Source organism: the organism of the source record quoted next, unplaced genomic scaffold (assembly GCF_019419815.1).
Source record: "Pyrus x bretschneideri cultivar Hongxiangsu unplaced genomic scaffold, Pyrus_bretschneideri_v1 Contig133, whole genome shotgun sequence".
Taxonomy (NCBI): domain Eukaryota; kingdom Viridiplantae; phylum Streptophyta; class Magnoliopsida; order Rosales; family Rosaceae; genus Pyrus; species Pyrus x bretschneideri.
This window is the reverse complement of record NW_025999428.1, coordinates 114,868-138,986: the sequence shown is the minus strand read 5'-3', so window position 1 is coordinate 138,986 and position 24,119 is coordinate 114,868. Positions and strand designations below refer to the sequence as shown.

The following is a 24,119-nucleotide window of genomic DNA, read 5'->3' as shown; positions in this document are numbered from 1 at the left end:
CTGGAAACCTGTAGCTTTAAGTCTCAAACGACCTTCACCAGTCGTTTAACTGCACGTACCTATGCTATGCACTAAACTATAGATAGAAAAACTGAATCTATAACATGATTCACAACTGACACTCGTTAAGCTTGAAGATAGAGAAATTTTGAGCACGACGTGTCGTCACATTGAAGTGTATCAGAAGTTTTACATTATCAAAGACATGAATGATTCTGTAACAAGAAAAATATATGAATGATTAAAACGAATGATTTACTCTTTATTTAATGTAAATAATGTACAATGATGATATATCATAGAGTTTGCTTTTAGATCTTCCCGGATGATATTGGATGGATACAGATCTTCATGATTCAGGAAAACAATAACCTCTCCAGATGAAACAAAAACCTGCCTGCCTCCATTTAACATGCTACCAAGTCTTGATTAAAAATCTTGCTTCCGATGACGACCAACGACTTAATCAAGCCGTTAACACAGACGAACATAAACACATATCGCATCTGAATTGAGATTCCGCCAGTCGGTCTGGTCTACTTATGACTTATGAGCCTTTATATGCGGGTAAAGTCCCAAAATGTGCTCCGGCATGAAGTCATGTCGCGTTAGAATTCCAACGATTGGAGGTCTCTGTCATCCCCATGCGCAAAGAAAAACATGACAAAGTTGTTTAGAGAAGCGTTTCAGGAATTCTTATGAATATTTGGAGCTGTTACTCCACTTCAGTTTGCATTTGGACAAGGAACTTTCAGAGTATCAGAGAATTTCAGACACAATTGTTAAAAATGCACTACAAGAACACTACCAATGAACCACACATGCACTTCGAAAACACTACAAATGAATCACAATCTTAACACATTTATTCTAAGTTCCATGGAAATTTATGTCCCTCGTCCAAACGTGCAGTAACAGTTGCTAGTTTAACTTCAACAAGAGAGCAGAGAAAAGAGACCATGGCAAAGGAGGAGAACAACTTACCCCTTGGCTCTTTGGTACCAAACATAGGTGTCTGAGACCGAGTTTCCGAAAGAGAATAGCAGCTTTGGCAAGTGACATTGTCTCAACAACTGTGTATGGAGATGCATTTGTAATAGGATGGAGATCAACATACATATCGATCTCCTCTTCTTCAATATCAAGATCCTCCACTTTGATTCCCTTTCCTGACCCTGCCTTTGCGAAATCAAATGCGGCAAATCTCCGGAGGATCTCTTCTCCACAAACAACCCTCTCCCTTGAAAAAACCTTACCCTTGAGCAAAATAAGCAAATGAGACCTTAAAACAAGACCGCACAATTCTGGAGCATCTGAAAAAGGCGGTTCATCAATCACCGGAAATCCATTGTGCCCCGTAGTCCTCAACGCATCCAATATACGCCCTACCTTCTCAATCCCAGAAAAAGTAACCAATGGTCCAGTAGCAACATCAGCTGTGACCAATTGCCTCATGTAAGGTTCTGCATGAGCCTCCAAATAAGGCAGTCCCTTTATTTTGACTATCTGGTCGTAAATTCCCTTGTTGAAGTTATCAGCCACAGTTTTTGAAATAAGGAGAACCAACATCACAAGGGGAAGCAACAGTAAGTCATTCGTGAGTTCAAGCAGTATAATGCAGAGCGAGACTGTCATTCTCATAGTGCCACCCAGGAAGGAGGCAGCTCCTAGTAGAGCAAATAGACCTGTGTCTAGAGTAGAGATTGATTCAAACAACCTCCCAACAAGACGTCCATAGCAAGCTCCAGCTAATATGACAGGGATAAAGAGCCCAGAAGGAATAGCAATGCCATAAGTCATAATTCCGAGGCAGTAAATGGCGGCAAAGAAGATGAAAAGTGAGGAAATGTGAAATTCTTTTTTTGTACTGGTGCTGAATAGATTACGAATGGCATCATCGTTAGTGTTTAGAAAGAGGGAGGCGAGGTCATTATAATAGCCCGAGGGGCAATTGAAACTTTTATAGTTACCAGATTTGCCAACAGTAGGACAACTCACACTCTCGTCAGTAGGGCATCGTTGGCACTCTGCAAACCATGGCAAGCCATAAGAAAGACATGATGTCAAGAGGGCAATGGTGATAACAAGTAAGATTTTGGGAGCAGCACCCTTTCTGCAACAAAAGGAAAACCAGATAAATTAGGAGAGAAACAAGAAAACCTGATTAAAGGCAACAAATCCAAAGTGAGAACAAGAATCGAATCAGAATTGTAATCATGTCACCAACAAATTTAGAGGTGGTTATTTTATAGGTAAAGTCACAAATCTTAGTAGTCACGATTGGGTAAGAGAACATACTCGTGAATGATGCTATAAGTTCGTATGACCTTGTCCACGAGATAGTTATATATGCTTCCAAGAATACCTCCAACAGTTCCTAGGAATAACACTGCTAGTATATCGGGGCCACTATACGTTGCACCGGCTGCACTGACATCATACATGATCAGACCTCCTTCCCCAAATAACCCACAATTTCCTGTAGTACAATATTGTATAAAGCCTCTCAAAACTATTGCAACAACTGCTGTTGTGAAAAATGTCCTCCAAAGAAGAGCACTCCGCCACCTGAAGTTTTCCCGGTAAAGATAACAAATATTCTCAGGACCTATTATGTTACACGTTACAAGAGTTGCATTTTTTCTGTTTTCACAGTGACAAAAAAGAAAATGCAAGTTCATTTTTTAAGACCATTCTCATAATTTGTAGCATAATACTTCAACCACTTATGTCGCAAATATACTATCATATAAAAGGAACAAGAAAGCAAATGCCATCAGAACAAACTAAAGTCATTCGACGTGGGAAAAAAAAAGGATGGAAACAAGATATATGTTTACTATTGTTTCCTCACTTGATTGTACATATAAATATAATTTTACCATAACTATTGTTTAAACTCCGCCTGTATAGGTTTATCTTACATTGCCAGTCCCAAGCCCGGATAAAGGAGGAGGGGGAGGGCGTCAGGTAGTAGATAGCCGGCACTTCTAGGTTACGCCGAATCCTTATGAAAATGAATCCAGAATGAAATCACGCTAAAGCTAGGGCGTCACCCATAAGTGGCGCACTGTGTGGCCCGAGCACATTGATAAGTGAGAAAGGGTCACTGTATCTCCATCGGCACCCGAATGTAGTGTTAAATGAGCAAGGGGGTCATAGAAACTTCTTTTTGAATGACTCCACTCAAAGTTGTTTGGGAGCATATGCTCCTATCAACTTTACACAGGACATACAAAAGAAGTACTTTGATCCTATTAGATGGGGGAGGGTGAAGAAGCTAGGACAGAAGGGTAGAGTTCAAGAGAGTAGAATGCGTTTAGGAACGTGGAATATAGGAACCTTAACGGGAAAATCTATGGAAGTAATGGAAGTTATGGTGAGGAGAAGGATAAGTATTATGTGCCTACAAGAAACTAAGTGGGTTGGTCTTAAGGCAAAGGATCTAGAAAACTCAGGTTTTAAACTTTGGTATTCGGGCACAAATAGAATGAGAAACGGTGTTGGCATCATCGTGGACAAGACCTTGACACAAGATGTTGTAGATGTCAAGAGGGTAGGAGATAGAATTATAGCAATCAAGATTGTAATACGACAAGAACTCCTCAATGTGATTAGTGCGTAGGCACCTCAAGTAGGGTTGGATACGAGTTTGAAGGAGAAATTTTGGGAAGATCTTGGAGACTTGGTGCAAGGAATTGCTCAGACGGAGAAGGTATTTATAGGAGGAGATTTAAATGGACACGTGGGCAAGGAGACAGGCAACTATGGAGGTTTTCATGGTGGCCATGGTTTTGGGGGGAGAAACGTGGATGGGGAAGCCATCTTGGATTTTGCAATGGCATATGATCTCTTCTTAGCCAACACCTTCTTTAGGAAGAGAGAAGAACAAGCGATCACCTACAAGAGTGGTTCGTCAAAAACACAAATAGATTTTCTTCTAATGAGGAAAGGGGATCGTATAAGTTGTAAGGATTGCAAAGTTATACCAGGAGAGAGCTTGGCTAATCAACATCGCTTGTTGGTGATGGATGTACATATCAAAAGAGAGAAAAAAAAGAACAAGACTTGGAAGTGCCCAAGGACTAGATGGTGGAATCTAAACGGAGAAAAACAAGCCATTTTCAAAGAGAAAGTAATCACCCAATGTGTGTGGAATAGAGAGGGGAAAGTTAGCCAAATGTGGGATTCCATGGCTAGTTGTATCCGAAAAGTAGCAAAAGAGGTATTCGGAGAGTCCAAGGGCTTTGCGCCACACCAAAAGGAATCTTGGTGGTGGAATGAGGAGGTACAAACAAAGGTGAAGGCTAAGAAGGAATGTTGTAAAACCTTATACCCTTATACAAGGATAGGACCGATGAAAATGGTGAAAGGTATAGAATAGTGAAACAAGAGGCGAAGAAAGCTATGAGAGAAGTTAAGCTAGCGGCTTATGACGATATGTATAAGCGACTAGATACCAAAGAAGGAGAGTTGGTTATCTATAAACTAGCTAGAGCAAGGTAAAAGAAGACAAGGGACCTAAACCAAGTGAGGTGCATCAAGGATGAGGATGGAAAGGTTCTTGCTACAGAGAACGCGGTCAAAGACAGATGGAGAGGTTATTTTCATAATCTTTTCAATGAAGGACATGAAAGGAGTACTTCTTTGGGGGAGTTAAGTAACTCAAAAGAGTGTAGAAACTACTCCTTTTACCGCCGAATTAGGAAGGAAGAAGTGGTTGTAGATTTGAAAAAGATGAAGCATAGAAAAGCAATGGGCCCAAATGATATATCGATCAAAGTGTGGAAAGTCTTGGGAGAGACGGGTATAGCATGGTTCACAGACCTTTTCAATAGGATTTTGAAAACGAATAAGATGCCAAATGAGTGGCGAAAGAGCACTTTGGTGCCTATTTGACATATAAAATTGCATGAACTATAGGGGTATTAAGCTAATGAGTCATACAATGAAGCTCTGGGAGAGAGTCATTGAGCATAGATTGAGGCAAGAGACACGGGTTTCAGATAACCAATTCAGGTTCATGCCAGGACGCTCAACCATGGAGACAATCTATCTCTTACGAAGATTGATGGAAAGATATAGAGATAAGAAAAAGGATTTACACATGGTCTTTATAGATTTGAAAAAAGCGTATGATAGGGTCCCAAGAGACATTCTTTGGAGTATTTTAGAGAAGAAAGGAGTACGAGTAGCATATATCCAAGCTATAAAGGATATGTATGATGGAGCAAAGACTACTGTAAGAACTCCTGAAGGACAAACTGAAAGCTTCCCCATAACTATAGGGTTACATCAAGACTCATCCTTAAGACCTTACCTTTTTGCATTGGTAATGGATGAGTTAATGAGACATATTCAAGATGATATTCCTTGTTATATGCTTTTCGCAGATGATATAGTGTTGATAGATGAAACTCAGGAAGGAGTAAATATGAAGCTTAACCTTTGGAGAGAAGTGTTGGAATCTAAAGGTCTTCGCCTATGCCGATCAAAGACAGAGTATATGGAGTGCAAGTTCAGTGCAAATGGAGGCCAAAATGAGTTAGGGGTGAGGATCGGAGATCAGGAAGTACCAAAAAGCGACCACTTTCGCTACCTAGGATCTATCTTGCAAAAGAACGGAGAATTAAATGGAGACCTCAACCATAGAATACAAGCTGGATGGATGAAGAGTGCATCCGGCGTGTTGTGTGACCACCGTATGCCACTGAAGCTCAAGAGAAAATTTTATAGGACAACAATAAGGCTGGCGATGCTGTATGGCACAGAATGTTGGGTGGTGAAGCATCAACACGTACATAAAATGGGTGTAGCGGAGATGAGGGTGCTTCGTTGCATGTGTGGGCACACAAGAAATGATAAGATTAGGAATGAGGATATCCGAGGTAAAGTAGGAGTAGCCGAAATTGAAGGAAAGATGAGAGAAAATCCGTTACGGTGGTTTGGACATGTACAAAGAAGGCCTACTGACGCTCTGGTTAGAAGATGCGACTACGGGACAGAGGTCCAGGGCCGAAGGGGTAGAGGAAAACCTAGGAAAACCTTGGAAGAGACTCTAAGAAAAGACTTAGAGTACTTGGATCTAATGGAGGACATGACAAAGAACCGAGCGCAATGGTGTTCTAGGATTCATATAGCTGACCCCACTTAGTGAGAAAAGACTTTGTTGTTGTTGTTGTTGTTGTTGTATCTCACATTGTTCCAGTTCTTTCTTAAGTTTCTCTTATCTTTTCTCTTCTTCTTTTGTTCTCAATTTGTTTTATGCTCAAATGGCTAAACTCATTATTCTTATAAGAGAGGGAGAATGAGTGAGTGAGAAAGATGTACCACGAAGCTGCCTCCTCAAGAGCAAACAGAACACCACCAACTGGGGCACGAAATGCAGCAGCCACACCAGCAGCAGCACCACATGTGACTAAGTCTCTTCGGTCGCAATCATTCTTGAAGTATCTTAGCCATGACCAAGTTAAATGATACTTGCGAGAGCCCCCCTGCCCAAGGAAAGAGGCTATGCAAGCACCTGTATGAACCATGGGCCCTTCTTTACCAACCACGAATCCGGCAGACACACCAAGAATGGAACCAAAAATCTGCAAAATCCATAATGATAGGCATAAACTAAAGAAACCATGGTTCAATTTAAAACGCAAGTTCTAAACAAAGCAAGGGTCCACAGACACTGCAGTGGAGCGTAAAAATTTTACACCTTGACAAAGAGAGTGCTTGGAGCGAGTATTGAATGTGCATCGACACCATTTAGATAAGCTTTAACCTCAGGAATGCCGGAACCTGCTGCGGCAGGAGCAATAAAAGCACAAAGAGCTGCTGCAGCTGCTGCTAGAGCTACATTGATGGCAGCATATGCCCCAAAAGCCTTGTAATATCTGCACAGAAACCATATCTCAGTTTCATGTTCATATAACACTAGAAACAGGGCCCTTCCTGAATTTTTGGTGGCCTGGGGCGAAAAACTAAAATGGTAATTTTCCTATACGCCACTTTTGTTGGTTTTTTTGAGTAAAATAAATATATAAGAAGACATTCATTGACATGGGAAATGGGAAATGGGAAATGGGAAATGGGAAATGTGAAATGTGAACGTACTTTTTGTCAGACATGAGAGCTGTGGTCAAAAGAAGCTTGAAGCCAGCTATATTCTCAACTGCAATATTATTGAAGAAGCCAACGAGGCCAGTAACGATCCCGATGAGAAGCGCAAAAGCCCACTTGAGCACAACATACTGAAATACTTGCACCTTCTTAGCTGACCTCCAGTCCTGCTTGAATATTTCATTCTCAAATATCCTGCAATTGTAAATGTTCAATTCATTCATTCATTGAAATCGAAATCGAGGAATCGAAATGGAAAGAGGGCAGGGTTGGGTTTGGTTTGGTTTGCTTACTCGTAGTCAAGGCTTTCGATGGAGCAGAGATTGGAACCAACAATGGCAATCTGAGAAGTAGTGTTCTTCCTCTTGCTAAGAAGTGGTTGGCTGCACGTCCTCCTCCTTCCATCCAACAAATCCAAATTCTCGATGTCGCCACCATCGTCACTCACCAAGCTGCTGCGACTGCTGCTGCTGCTTCCATTTTCTTCATTCATCATCTTATGAAATATTACACTGAGTGATTCCTTTGCTGCTGCCTGCGATTCCAGCCCAGAACAAACTAGTTTTTTCAGTTGTTGTCTCAGGTAAGCAGTAAGGTCAACGACTCAATCAGACCGATTCAAGACAGATGAAGAGCAGATGATAGAGAATTTACCGCACACACGCAAACGGGCTAAAAACTCCCATAATTTTGTACAAAATGACAAGGTTATTGTAATATAAACGGATCTCACAAGATCGTTTTTCACAAGGATTATTAAATAAATCGAAGCTAACCAATTTTCAATTAATTATTAAAAGGCAGAAAGTTGAGATGATTAACCTATTGAAATTAAAACGATTTTAATTAATAAAAGAAACTAATGTGCAATAATAAAATTGAAAGAAAAAGAAACAGTTTTTAAAATACCAATTTATAAAAGCACTAGATTCCACCATCAAATAGCAATCCTATGTATTTTTACCAATTACTTATAATCTACATATATCACTTTGAAGGTTAGGTTTTCCTAAGTCATATTCTACTTGGAACCTCTAACATAGAACGTATATCTAACATGCAACCCGTCCGGACGTTCGGATCAAATCTGAACATGAAAGACTCATTATGCATTATGAAAACCCTTTTAAAAATCATGCAACCCTTAAGACGTGGTGTTCATCTTAAGTGAAATTACAATTATTAACCAAATGAAGCTAGCGTCAATTTCAAGGAACCTTTCGATCAAAATTGCATCAAATTACTTTTTTAAAGATCTTAATGATGATCAGGCATTAAGACAATTAGATAGTTTCAATCACAATAATCAATAATTCAAAGTATGCATACAATCAATCATAAGCAATTAAATAAAAATCACATATTCATGCTAAGGCTCAAGGCTTTGCCCTAGCAAAAGGAATTAGTTACGCATATTCATAATTGAAATTATAGAAAATATTATTAAGAATAAAAAGAATGAAAACACCTTAAAGTAGAAAACCTTCAAAAACCCTAGCAATTACTCTCTGTCTCCAAAGTTGTATAAAAGAAAGCCTTTCCCAAACGAGAACCGACCAAAACCTTTTTAATATAGCTCTCTAAGGCCAGTGCACAAACACTAACAACCAATTATTTTATTCCCACTAAGAAACAAAATAATAATAAAATAAAATAGAAAATAAAACCCTAATTAAACTAGAAGAATCTGCCAAGTACTTGTCCAGCCACGTTTTAGCCTTAAATCTCCTCCAAATCCAGCCCATAATAGCTTGTTGTAAGGATTAGGACGTTCTGAACATATCTTCAGAAGGACACAAACCCATCCGAGGTCATCTTGGGCTCCAAAAATGCAATTCAAGCCCAAAATGTTATTATTCCAGCAGTGTGCATTGCTCCTTTATTTTATTGCCAGAGAATCATCGCTTGGTAGAAAAATCTGATATTTTGATATGATTAGGCCAAGTGACTTACGATCGTCTTCCAACTGGAATTAATCCAAAATTCGTCCATTTGACCATGTTTTGCTCCAGAAGAAATCGAAAGTCCTATATTAGAAATACAATTCAAAGTATCAAAATTCTTTTAAAATATTAACCAAAGTATACTAAAAATAGGGTAAATTATATAATGTGAAATTGACTCATCAGTAGACAGAGAGAAAGAGAGAGAAAGATTTTTTTTGTTTCTGTTTGTTTGTGGTCTACCACGTACTTGTTTCCGCTTGTCAATGTCATATAATGGCCAGAAAAGGAAAAACATGTTAAAGTTAAGTGATGCAAAGCAAAGGAATAATAATGATACGTTTCAGGAATTGCTTAGATGAATCACTTTCAAGGATTGGATAATACAATTACTATAGGCTAAGAATATATTGTATTTCTTTCTAAGGTGCGAAATTACTACACAGTTGCTATTAAAAACATGTTTTATGTGTAAGTGTTTTTGTTTAGTGGCAGAGCCAGACATCAGTCTCAGATTGGGCCTTTTAAGACATATAAAACAAATTAAACCAAATAGCAATCTAATTAGTTAGAGAAATATTAAGGTTTCTTTTTTTATTGGCATGGATTCATCAAAATAAGAGTCATGGGGAGTTAAACTTTTTATGGAAAATTTAGTATTGAGCTGATTATATCATAAGCACATAATTTGTTTACGAGCTTTAATAAAAAATTTAAAAAAAAAAAGGAAGATCTGAACAAAAAATTAAGTTCATTACTCAAAATTATTAACAGGAGATTTTCCTTGCAACATAATTGAATCTTCTTCTAAATTGGATAGACCTTGTTTTATATAAATTGAACAAAAAAGAATTAGTTTTATATGATAATACAGAAGGCTAATTACAAAGGGGTTTAGTTTACTTTGAAAAAACCAAAAAAAAAAAAAAAGAAAAAAAAAAAAAAAAAGAGGTTTAGTTTAAAAAGAAATCAAAAGGTTGTTGACGCCAAGGAATTCGAACCTATGGCCCTATCGAAATGTCAAACTCTTATTACCAATGCACTACAAGCTATTTAGTGTCAACATTTGCAATCAAAACCTATATGAGTGTGTTTGTTTGGCTTCTTTAGCTGTCACTTAATTAGACTGGATTAAAGGGTAAGGTAGCCCAATGTTTGTTTCTCACCAGGACTAACTTTAATGGGATAAAGTCTCACTCGCCTAGACTAACGGGCTCACTAAACAGTCTTAGCGAGACCCTCCAAGAACCATGGGATTGCTAAGACCATTCCCTTGCTTCCTCTTGATTGTGCCATCTCCAACGATGATTCCTTGTCGTCTCCGAGTGCCATCTCCGTGTGCCGTCTCCGACTTCTCGATTGCGTCCTTTTGGCTGCGAATTCGAATTCGCGATTGTTGAGATAAAAAAATCCAACAAAAAAATTTAAATTGGGTTTCGTTCCAAGAAAAACCCATTGATGCCTAAAGCCCAAACATCAAGTAGCTAAAGTTCAAATATGGATAAAAAAAATTTAAAAAAAAAAGGATAAAAAAGGGGCAGTTGCTCCACGTTGGAAAGAAAACTGAAATGGGAGTTTTCTCTTCCTATCTCTAAAAATTACAACAAATAATAGAGGTGGTTCCAATTCCACTACCCACACCCACTTTCCTTCATCCAAATTGTCAAGAAAAGTCTATACAAGACTTGTCTCTATCGAGGAAAAGGGGAAGACAGAAATCAACACAAAAAATGAGAGACGAGAAAAAGATAGCAACGAAAGGGAGATAGAGAAACGGTGCAGAAATTGTGGGGCACAAAGAGAACAAACGGGAAGAGGAACATAAGAATACAGAGGAGGGGTGGACGACAAAAAGGAAAGGCAAGGACTCAAAAGGTATAAATCCATTTTATTTTTTTGGGGTTAATCTTTCCTTTGTATTTGTTGTTATTTCTTTACTTTGTAGAAAAAAAAGCACTCTGCTTCTTCATCCTGTCCCATCCCACGAAGCAAAAATGGAGGTGGAACTCCAGAGAAGCAAAGCCCAAACCCTTTTCCAAATTTCTCAACCTCTTACGGAGATCACCGAATACACTAAGGCAAAACTCCTAGAAGAAGAAAGGAACTGAGCAACGCCAATCTACTATGCCTAGCAGTGATGTTGAAACTCGCCAACGACGTAAGAGATGAGTTCGAACAAGGCAGCAGCAGCGATGGACCCGCACCTTGCAACCTGTGATGCCCAACGGAGATTCTTTCCAAGACATGGTGATGTCTCTAGTGCTCCTTGCCGCTACCGTCAACTCCATGAATTTCTTGTGGGTGGTCTAAACCACCACTGAAGTTCCAACCTAGTCTAAGTGATTCGTCTTGACCACAACCAAACTCCCACAAATAGCACAAGTTTGAAGGAAGCAAAAGCTGAAAGCAGCAAGTCCCTTAATTTTTTTCCGCCGCAGAGTGATTATCGTCACAATTTTCTCGTGCCCAGAGAACTGTTGCTGTGAGTTTCTTTTAAAAAACCACAACATAAGAGTCCTCGTGCCTTTCTCTCTCAAGTTCACACATGGTGGAAAAAGCCATCTCAAAGACTTAGTTTTTTTTTAAAAGAAACAAGCTATTGGGCTGCCATAATTTAATTTATAAGAATTCCATTATTTCTTTGAATTCTGTTTGATGCTAGACAAAAAATATATATAAAATTGAGAAAGGAAAAAGTTACAACAAGAGAGGGAAACAAAGAACTTTCCACTCGCGTGAGCATTATGAGTATGGTCCGCATGGATTAAATTTTGTGCATAAAACAAGAAACATGTCAGCGGCATCGTGCTTCAAAGAATTGACCAGAAAGAAGGAAGAAGTCTTTCAAAAGACTTAAATGTGGTTAACATTTTGATCAAATATTTGGTCAAAAATATTAACCAAAAGCATTGAAATCAAACTGACAGATGCTACAAGACAAAAGGAAAGAAGGGAAATTTGCCACATCTCTAAATAAATAGCTAAAAGATATTTACTTCTCTGCCAACAACAGCAATGCAAGGACGCTGCTCGGAGGTATGCTGTAACTATACTTGACTAAATGACAAACGCAGCAAGACTATGGCGTCGAGATCAACCTCACTTGTAGAAGAAAACCAGCAGGCGTTAATCTAATGTTCTCATGTACAAAATTAACATGGGATACAAGAGGTCCACCCAAAGCCTTTTGTGCCAGGAATAAAGATAAGGAAAAAATGGAGATTGCAAAGTCTGCAAAAGAAAGCTACAGTGGAGAAGAGAGAAATTTGTCTTCTAGACCATGAACGTGGTCACTTAAAAAAAATGGGCATTTATCTTCCATGCAAATTCAAAATAAATGGAAAGGTAAAATATGGTTTTCCTCTCCAAACACCACCACTTGAAGCCCTATTTGGGACTTAGAAAAATTTGAAGTCTTCAAATAGAAGAAGAAAGAAGCTTGCTGCAAAACAAAATCTCTCTAAGTTAAGTGGGAATGATGCCCACGCCGAGAACAAAGAAAAGCCACGGCTCCCCATCTAAATTCATATGAGCTTTGTAAATGTAGACCCTATGAATTAGAGCCGAGGACGAGCACCAAATGGCAGGAGCCTAATAGTGTGATGGAGACATGTTGAGTCCAACCAATCCAGGATAAAGATTACGGAGATAATATCGACGACACCAAATTCATGGATGTAAATTACTCCAAATACTGTGGATGTGAGCCATCTCAAAGTACAAAACTCGATGGACTCACCACCTCAAATTGTTGAAACTCATGCCATGTATCAAATACCAAATGGCATGAAGCCGTATCAAATCCCAAATGGCACCAAGCTGAAGAAAAGTCTTAAATAGCATGAAGCTGTATCAAATATCAAAAGGCACAAAACCATTACAAATGGCACAAAGCCGCTACAAATGGCTTGAAGCCATAAAGAATATCAAATGGCTCGAAGCCGCGACAAGATTCAAATGGCACAAAGCATCGTTCCGCTCCAATGGCTTAAAGTCCTTGCTCTGCACAAGGCATCAAAAGCTCAAAAGGCTCGAAGTCCTCGCCCGCACAAGCTAAAACTGCACAAGGCATCAGACCCCAACAAATACATACAGAACTACGTGTAACTTGATCCCTCAACAAGGGTATGTAGGCAATCTAGGGCTCTACCTAGGTGCAATCACAAAATCAAATAAACACCCAAATCCCCAAGTTATGATTTATTCATATTGGAATCAAAGGATATTCGTTTCCTAAAAGAAGGGTTGTAATTAATAGGTGTGTAGCCTAGAATGGGTCGAACTCAAATTAATAAAACTCTCTTCGAAAAATGAACGAAGTTGAAATTGTGTCGAGTGAATTATTTGTTTGCATATTGTGTACAATTTTTGCTCAACATGATTTTTGACATGCCCAATGGGACCCATTCACCTTTTCATCTCTAACTATGAATAAATGAAATCTTATGTGCTACTTATTTTCTCGCAAGGAAACGAGATGGCACCACAAGTTATTGTTTACTTCCATGAGCTTCCAACAACTCATGCCAAGGCAAGACGTGTAAGGCATGCTGGTTACTGAATGTCATTCATCATTGATCAAGCACTAGCCTCATTCAATATTCAAAAAGTCAAATCCTGGAGTCGAAGCCAACAAGGTAACTGCCAAAGTCGCAATGACTGTGCAGAAAAATACTCAATCAAAGAACACCGCCAAAAATGCAAAGAAACGAGTTGCTAAAGTTCATAGGAAGAAAAGAAGTGAAGATGTTGTTGTGGAAGCTATTGAAGGCATCCCAAAGCTCCACTTGCATCAACCAAAGCTGCAAAGGCCAAAGAGCACATAGTCATCAAGACTAATGCACTTGCAGCTGATAAAGCTTGCACCACAACTAAAATCATGATTGGCTCAATTCCAATCATGTTAATCACTGTGGAGCCTGTAAGGATGGTTTCTTTTAGAGAAGAAAAGAAAGTTTCAAGAAAGAATACGACAAGGCATATACAACCTACCAAGAAAGAAAATACCGTCTCAAATATCAAATCACAAGCATGGTACACTGAAGGTAAAGTCAAGGTTGCTAACACACACCACCTATGGGGGCACTCCAAGGTGACAAATTGTGTCAAGTCCAAGAAGATGAATCTGAAAAGACATTACAATGAGGCAATGAGAGTTCAAGTCCACATGTTATAGGGGGCATCTCCTTAAAAACCAAGTCGTGGGGCTTCATGATAGCTCAAAATCACAAGGGGCATTCCTCGATCTCCAAGCCCAGTCAAGACCATGTATTGGTCATATTAAACAATCAATTGCTCAAACAAGACTACATCAATCCTGCTTCAAGGCATTTGCCTTGAACAACATCCCCAAATGGTTGGAGAGCAAAAATGAACATGTAGTGTCTATGCCAGTCATGGTATTTGGCACATCAAGTCTAGAAGAGCAGCTTCAAGAAATGCAAAGGAAGCTAGTTAAAAAAGATGTCGAAATTACAGCATTAACTGCATAGCAAGCCATTAAAGCTAATGCTGTTGGTGGTGGCGAGACGAAAAAGGAAAGTTCCTTAAGTCAAATCACACAATAAGAAATCACAGAAATATTTGACAAGAACATCCGTAAATTCCATGAGTTTAACTCCGCCAATTTTAGGGTACCAAAGACCATACCCTGCACATTACGATGCAATGTCATACCCAAAAGGTTATCAAATACCGAGTTTTGAAAAATTTGATGGCGTAAACGGCACCCCACAAGAACATCTAGCTCACTTCTACTTAGCCTGTGGAGAGGCATCACAATATGACGCCTTGCTAATAAGGCAATTTGTGCAGTCCCTAAAAGGATTGGCTTTCACTTGGTACACACAATTGCCTCCAAGTTCTATCCATACATGGGATGACATACAAAAGTCGTTTCTTGCACACTTTGTCAGCTCCAAAAGAAAAATCTCGATAGTGGATTTAGCTAATTGTAAGCAAAGGCATGACAAAGCGTAAATGATTTCATCACAAGATGGAGAAGCCTAAAGCTACAATGCATAGAGAAATTAACCGAGGTGACAACAGTACAAATGTGCTCACATAACCTCTTACCCGAGATCGGGACTTTTGTTGCTGCTGCAGAGCCTTAAACATTTGATGAGGTAGTCTTGATGGCATGCAATGTTGAAAAGCAAATTGCCTGAAAGTGATTTTGGTCTCGAGCGTGGTCAGAAATTGAAGAGACTGACAAGGGAATAGAAGAAGAGTGAGCTCTTTAGACGTAAATCCCTATAAGGTATTCTAAAAAATGCACTTTGAACTACATATGGCTTGATCCCTCAAAAGGGGTATGTAGGCAGTCTAACATTGAAGCTAGGTGCAGTTATAAAAACATAAAAATAAAACCCTGAAAACTAAGGGGTGAACTACATTTGGCTGGATCCCTTTACGGGGTACGTATGCAATCTAATCTAAAAAGTTGGATGCAGCCATAAAATCACCAAAATATATTCTTCCCACCAAATTTAATGTAGGTAAATCGCTGCACAACTTCAGAAGAATGTGAAAATATATTTCATTCATGGTGTGATCAAATTGCAAAAGGAGTGGTGGCACGCAAATCTTCACAGCTAGAAAATCCTATGGTGGACAACGAGCCTGATAGAATCTAACGGAAGAAATTGGTCATACGTTTGGTCATTAGAAAATGCATTTCCCCTCCTATCAAAACCAAGCTCATGAAAGTTATCAAGCCTTATGCATGCAACAAAATTTCATACATGATGCTTGAGGGGGCAATCTGTTGAGATAAAAAAATCCACCAGAAAAATTAAATTGGGCTTTGTTCCAAAAAAAAAATCCATTCATGCCTAAAGCCCAAACATCAAGTAGCTAAAGTCCAAATATGGAATAAAGCCCTTTTCTAATAAAAAAAAAAAAAGTGGATAAAACAGGGAGCAGTTGCTCCACGTTGGATAGAAAACTGAAATGGGAATTTTCTCTTCATATCTCTAAGAACTGCAATAGATAGTGAAGGTGGTTCCAATTCCACTACCCACACCCACTTTTCTTCATCCAAATTGTCAAGAAAAAGTCTATAAAAGACTTATCACTATCGAGAAAAAGGGGAAGATAGAAATCAACACAAAAAATGAAAGATAGGAAAGAGATAGCAACGAAGGAGAGATACAGAAACGGTGGAGAAATTGTAGGGCATTGAGAAAACAAACAGGAAGAGGAATAGAAGAATACAGAGGAGGGGTGGACGACAAAAAGGAAAGGCAAGGACTCAAAAGGTATAAACCCTTTTTTATGGGTTAATCTTTCCTTTGTATTTGTTGTTATTTCTTTACTTTGTAGAAAAAAAGCACTTTGCTTCTTCATCCTCTCCCATTCCACTGAAGCAAAAATGGAGGTGGAACTCCAGAGAAGCAAAGCCCAAACCCTTTTCCAAATTTCTCAACCTCTTCCAGAGATCACCAAATACACCAAGGCAAAACTCCAAGAAAAAGAAAGGAACCGAGCAACGCCGGTCTACTATGCCTAGCAATGATGTCAAAACTCGCCAATGACGCAAGAGATGAGTTCGAACTATAAGACATATTCTGAAATCACAACAAGAAGACATTAGGATCACGAATAAATCAAATCAATATAAAATAGAGATTGACTAATTATATTAAACTTATCTGCATAATATGGAAGACATGGTTATGAAGATGAAGCCATTGATCCTTACGAACAAAGTAGAAGTAGCCTTCTACTTCCAATACCTCTCAATGAACTCTGTTGATGCACAAAATTGGCGAGGACTTTGTTACAACAGAAAGTGTCAAGTTTGTGACCTTCGCTAGATTGCTCTGGTCATTAGTGTGGATAAGTATGTAAATGAATAGAGACATGGAAGCAAACAACACAAGATGTACGTGGTTCACCCAGATTGGCTACGTCCACGGAGTAGAGGAGTTCTCATTAGTTGTGAAGGGTTTACACATACATAGGTTCAAACTCTCTTTTAGTGAGTTCTAGTGAATAGTTTAGTACAAATGACATTAGGGATTATTGTGGGAGAATGATCCCTTTTATAGAAGAGAGTTTCTAGCTTTGTTCTGACATTGACACGTGTCGTGTTGTGATTGGCCTCTGATATCGATACATGTTACGCTGTGATTGGCCTTTGATACCGACAAGTGTCGCGTTGTGATTGGCCTCCTGGTTGGAGGAAACGTCTTGTGGGTCCTTGACGGTATACTATTGACCGGTGCTCAATAGTTTTGGGATTGGTCAAGTATGGTACAAACAGTGCTCCCTTAAGTTCTCGAGTGAGGGAAGCTCCTCGGTTGGGGACTTGCAAGATCCAAGCCATTGAGTAATCACGAAACTTCCAAGTACCGAAGTGTGGTGTCGCCTTCACTTGCCTTCTTTATCCAGTAAGTAGATGTGGCATCTTCTCTTGGAAGTACTTTTCCTTCATCCAGGAGTGGTATCTTTATTTGGCGTTGACGCACAAGGTAATGTATCATTTTCATTTGAAGTTTACTTTTAGTTTCGGCTTTGGTCAAGTGCGATACAAACCATGAAGGAAAATTTGTGAAAAACATGTTCATTTAAGCAACATCAATAGCATGCAATTAACAATTAAAGGCGGAATCATGCTTGTATGCACTTAAAACAAAACATTTACCCATGAAATTCAAAGCCTAGTAGATAGGTGAATCAAGACTCAACTCAAAACAAAGTGAGTTGAGAAATCAATACCTTTGTAGATTCCTCTTTGCATAAGCAAAGGCTAATCACCCAAAGAGAGGGCCTTCATTCCTTGCATCTTGGATCCATGGATTTGGATGGATGAAAAGGTTTCTCCAAGTTCCCAAAATTGAGAACCTCTAAGTCTCCACACCAAGGTATATTGAAGAAGAAATGAGTGACCTAGAGGAAGTAAGATTGCTAGATTTTCCCCTCTAGATTGGCCAAAATTTTAGAGAGAAAGGAGAGCTTGTGTTCTCATCCTTTCCCCCAAAAATAACCCTTAGTAAATTTTAGGCTATAAAGTCCTTTATATAGTCCCTTCAAATAAGTGACCTAATGGACCAAAAGCCCTATTCTTTTACACATGGCTAGCCTATAGGTTTATTGGGCTTTCAAGCCCTTTGTTTTATTCAAGTTGTCATACAACTTGAGTTAATGGGCTTGACATTCAAATCCCATTGGGCCTTGCGGCCCAAAACTAACCCGAGGTCTTTAACGAACTTATTCGTTTGATTAATTAACATATTAATTAATCCTAGCCTTAGATAAATAATTAAACCATTTAATTATTCTTACTCATCTCCGTTGAATCTTCAAACTCTACCTTACACGGTGTACGATCCATTAGGTTCCTTTTAGCGAGGCAGTGGGCGATTCAAACTCTTTCAAATCGATTGTGAATTGAAACTTACTTTCAATTCTCCCGTTAGTGATAATACACTTTTAGGGCTTCCACAAACCATGAGTGACACCTAGCAGCATATCATGGTTACCCAAGCTAATCAGAAGAGGTGGAGAACCTATTCAGTTTAGGATTACAAATGCAATACGGTCTTTCTCTAATACAATACTCTTGACCACATTGTTTGGTTTGATAGTTTATTCATGTCTACTATCCAATGTGAATCTTGTGCTTATATGATTACCTTGAATGTGATCTGGAACGCATTCCAACATTTCATTCATACTCTGGCCAGAGATTCCAAATCATATCATAGAGTATTCTCCCTCAAACAGTTTGAAGGTTAGAGATCCCTTGTTGCGCATTCACTTGCCTCCATGGCTAAGTGGCTTAACCCCAACGATGCCGTGGACACCCTGATAGAGTGACGTTGACATAATCAAAGATTAAGGACCTAACCACAAGACAACTGTGATGCCTCAGGTCAAAAGACTAATTTGCATTATCCCAACCATGAGTTCTCATGTGACATGAATATGAGAACTCTTCGTTGATCGTGTTCAGTGAACTCATTCTCTATTGAGCACCTACGTACTTGTCTTGATGTCACACACACCAATGACTCGAGACTAGTCACTCTCCCTGAGAGAAGACATAGCACGTACTGATCTTAACGGACTGTCAATGCCCAATTGACAATCCTATGATCAGGAACGTTTAGGATGTGTCAACGAAAGAATGGTCTCATGAATCTAACTTTTTTAGATCGCATTCTTCCAATCACATATTCCTTGGACTTATCGTTTAAGCATATAACATTTATATGAGACGGCTCAAACAATAATGTTTGCCCTTTAAACTACATTAGTTTGAAATGTCCATAAGTATCATCATATGATTGGTTTTAGGGCACATTTCCAACAATCTCCCACTTGCACTAGAGCCAATCAGCTTAGTCATCATATGATTGTACCTCTTCTGTAATTCATTTCATAAATGGCTGAGTAGTAGGCCTAAACAATGGATATCTATATGTTATCCATAGAAGCAACCTTGAGAATAACGACGTCACCATTATACATGATTCTCAATCATGTGGTTCAGTCTCTCATTTGAGTTCGGACCTTGATGAGACCTTGATTCCCTGGCTTGAGCTATCGCCCCATTAGTGTCATACACTTTCTGGTTGGAACCGAATGAAGAGTTCATGAATGAACTTTCCCATCCAAACAACAATGTTGTAAGCTTCTATATGGCAATATATTTTGCATACATGATGGAACACATTAAAGTCATTTACTTTTAACGTTTCCACCCAAATATCTCTTTAGTCATAATAAAGAGATATCTCTTTATCACTTCATTCATAATGAAGAGATATTCTATGATGGATTAGATTCATAATCTAATACATTTACGCTTCCATTACGTTACTCTAATTTTTTTCTCATTCTTGAGGAATCCATCCTTAGTATTTCTTAAATACCTAAGGATTCACTTGACAGTTGCCATGGTTCTGATCCTGGGCTTGCATTGATATCATCTTGTACCGTTCTAGGTACGACTTATATCAATGTTTTCATACAATATGAAATACATAAATCACCTTTCTGTGTATGCATAAAGGATTCTATTTACGCATTATTTCTTTGGGAGTCAAAGGGTACATTCCCTTTGAGAAGAACAACTTCCTAGTCTCACTAGAATTGTCATTCTAATTGAAGTTTATCATCATATGAGAAACTTCCTAGCATCTCATTGTCTATTTTAGGGATTGATATAATCCAATTATATCTTGAAATCTATCATTATAGATTTCCATCCCATGTATATAGACTATGTCTCCCATATACATTCTATTATTATAGAATGTTTAAAGTCATAACTTTAACGATGAAGAATTCCTTTCATTTTCAAAATTAATATATATCATGTATATATATTCTAATTTAGGAATATGATCAACTCCCACTAATCTTTTGTAAACCTAGTAAACAAAAGATTCATTTACATCTTTATGAGAAATCAAACAATTGATCTTTTCTCATAAGACGCTTATAGCTCCCACTAGCTTGCTAAGATCCATGATGGATGGATCTCTACAACTAACATGTCTCAGAAGTATATATCACATATATATATATATGGGTAATTGATAATGTCCAACGAACTAAATCTTATTTATGTTCATTCTTCTCCTAATGGAGAAATTCATTATCTTATGATGCTACTTTCCTTGATATTTTTCAAGGAAACTCATCTAAAGTGTTATCTTTCCTTGGATCAAATCCAAGGAGGTAAATACTTTAGACGTCTTACTCATCAACTTACATTTCTTGAATTCTTTGAAACCTTTTACAAAGTATTCGGACTTGTGTTTATTCAAAATAAACTATAGTCCAACCGAGAGTGATCTTCGGTGAATGTCATACAACATGAGTAGTATTATGTTATGGACAAGTGCCACTAACATCTAAGTGAATAAACCTCAACAACTTTGTGATTCTTTCTTCTTTCCAAAAGAATAAAGATTCGAACATTTCGCCTCTATACAATTTTAACAAGAAGGTATTGGATCCGGATCTAACGATCCAAAGCATCCATCTATGACCAACTCGTAACTTATGTTTTAGAGGTATCACAACTCAGTTGGGATTAGTCACTACCTTGCAACCTTTTGGGTTTTAAGCATCATCGTATTCTAAACAGTTAAACTACCACATCATCTCTACTATAGAGACAACCAATTAAATTACAATAATCTAATTATTGATTAATAAAGAACAATGTTTTTGTCAAACAAAACATTTATCCATCTCTACTATAGTGACGGATTTAAGTTCCTTAAAATTGGAATGTAAAGACAATCTTTAGTATTTTCCAATTTCTTTGGTAGTTCATATGAGGAAGTAAGTACAATCCGCTTTCGCAGAGATCTATATTCGATTCACGTTTGGAATGTGAAGTACTTTCTCTTCTCTCATTAATCTTCTACTTCTTATTAGCACACTTTTACATCAATTGTAAAACATAGTTACTAATACAGAATCATGCATTCAAGTAGAAGAACCAACTGTTGTGAACTTTTCAAGAACATTTTACAACACCTTCGAAAAGTGTGTTCTTGACACTTGCAAGACATTTCTTGCAAATACCCCTTCCAATGTCCATCCTTTCATAAAGAAAGTTTGTTCCCTTGGAGTTATTTTGCCTTCTTCATTTGACTTCCCTTTTGACTACAATAGTCATGGTCCCTAAACTCCCACTATCTCTCTTGAAACTCATTTCAAATGTGTTATACACATCAAACGATTTGGAGAGCGTGCAATTATTGTTCACTATATAGTTTACAATAAACTTAGTGAACCATTAGGATAGGGACATAAAGGTGAAGTCCTTGCCTAGTTTCCGTCTCGTTAAGTGGTTTAACACTTCAACACTCAATGATTCAAAATCATCATAAGTCCATATAAATGGACTATTTTTGTCAACCAACCATTATGTTCTAAACATAATAACAAACTTTCAAGAGTTGTTCAAGGCAACTCTCATTTCTTCATACAACAATTTGTAAGTGAAGAATCATGGCACATAAATTGTCCATGCCCTTGTGCTTACTTCTCAAGTTCCTTGTTCGTGTAACAAAGAGACAAGCACTAAAGTTTGTTTTGATTAAGGGTTGTTCAAAGCAACTCTTATTTCTTCATACAACAATTTGTATTTGAAGAATTATGACATTAAAAGTGTTGTCCTTTCTCATGTTAGACTTATCTAACATATTCTTCCAATGATACATTATCAATAGGAAGATTGTGAGGATGAGACTACTTAGTTACATCTACAAGCCATTAAAGACAATTTATAGGATTGTAGAACTAAGTCCGGAAATTAAAGCGTTTGGTTTTTCTTTGTCAAGTTTTGGATAGCGTTTGCAAATATATTGGTAAACAAATACATAACGAATATAAATTGATTGATTTTAAGCTATTTGATTCGGGTCTTTAAATCAATTAGCACCACCCACTATTTTTGGCAAATTCCATATCCCTCATCGGAATTCGAGAGTTTTGGAGGAAACTCTTAGTAGGGTATGGGAGGCTCACCATTACCAAGCCCACCTCACGATTATACGATGTTGGTTAGCAAAAATAATGATGAGAGAATAACGCTTTACTCATTTACAACGTTTGTAATTACCCATCTAGTTTGGCCTCTAGAGAATGAATGCCTCAGAATTATATCATGTTGGCACCATTGCACTTAGTTAAGTTATTCCCACCATGCTTAGTTTATGTAGAGGTTCAAGCACAACCTCAGAATTATATCATGTTGGCCATACTCGTTGTCTACACTCACCTCATCATATGCGTATAGACTCCTCCTGAATGTAAGCATGCACTTTGTACTCCCCCATTATAGGGTGAAGCCGGTGTACAAGTCACAAACGATTGGAGCCTACCACGGTGGAAGGCCACGAAGAGATATTCAAAGCATCTCTCGCTTATCAACTTAATATTGATTTGTTGAGGGTTTTAGGTCTCATCACATATAAACATACATTTTAATCCAATTAAAACATTTTGGTCCTATTACAACTATTGGTCCATTTGATTGATTTAGTTGTATATAATACTCCCACTAAGCTTTTAAAACGGTTTTTAAAGCAAGAGTATATGATACTACTAACATAAGGTTTGCATTCATTGATGGACTATATAGTTGCCTTAGGGCCTTAGGATGACTATGAACCTTTGATTCGATTCAAACACGAGCCTAGTGTTGAATCTCGGTCTAGGGATGGTGATTGATTTTAGTTACGCGTTTAATCACATTAAGGCGTGTTGTCTTATTGGGCGTTGGACCCAACTACTCCAATTTCATGCATATCGAATAAAACAAGAAAGGAGTACTTCAAAGTAAATAAGAGCTTATGCTCTTTTACAACAATTGATCAAATCAAATTACTTTAAAGTAAAGAAGAGCTTATGCTCTTTTACAACAATTGATCATATCAAATTACAACCAAAATTTAATCTACACATTCCCATGGTTCAAACAAATTTGAAACGGCCTTTCACATAGCTCAATTATCGTAGGCTAAGGTTCATAATCACCCTTTCTTTAATTAATTAACGCTTTAACTAATTAAACTTGAATGCAACATTTTCATTTGGTTTTTGTATCCATAGAATTGATTTAAATGGAGCTAAATGAAATGAAAATCCAATTCTCATTTAAAGAAACAAAACAATTTTGTTCTCTACCTAATTTGGGCCAAAATGCTATGACCTCAACTTGTTTGGGCCATAGTGCAATTAACCTCAACTTTTGGGCTATTTTGCAAAAACTTAAACTTTTGGGGTCACTTTGTAAAAACACAAAAGTCCACTACTTCATGTAATTACAACTAGAACCCAAAATTTTCAACAAAAAATAAAACTTCATTAAAGGAGCAAAACAATTTGTCCTTTTAGTGATTTTGGACCTTTACGTAAAAACGTAAACTTTTAGGTCAAAATGCAAATACACAAAAGTATCAAAACTTTATATAATTGCATGAAAGCCCCACAAGGACCCTAATTGATTAGGGTGGCTGATTTTGAAGCAAAGTAATAAAAAAAAAATTTCAAAGTTTTTGTAAGTGGGGTGTGTGTAATGGAATAAATCAT

At 37.9% G+C, this 24,119-nt stretch overlaps 1 protein-coding gene across 1 annotated transcript; it reads right to left on the bottom strand.

Moving 5' to 3' along the window:
• Window positions 1-138: 138 nt before the first annotated feature.
• On the bottom strand, window positions 139-7,804 carry LOC103932011 (chloride channel protein CLC-c). Its single transcript, XM_018643677.2, has 7 exons — window positions 7,407-7,804; window positions 7,108-7,308; window positions 6,710-6,887; window positions 6,331-6,593; window positions 2,299-2,568; window positions 985-2,113; window positions 139-633 (listed from the first exon to the last, which is right to left on the bottom strand). The coding sequence occupies exons 1-7, from the start codon at window positions 7,607-7,609 to the stop codon at window positions 541-543; spliced, it is 2,337 nt and encodes a 778-aa protein (XP_018499193.2). The 5' UTR covers window positions 7,610-7,804; the 3' UTR covers window positions 139-540.
• Window positions 7,805-24,119: the final 16,315 nt, after the last annotated feature.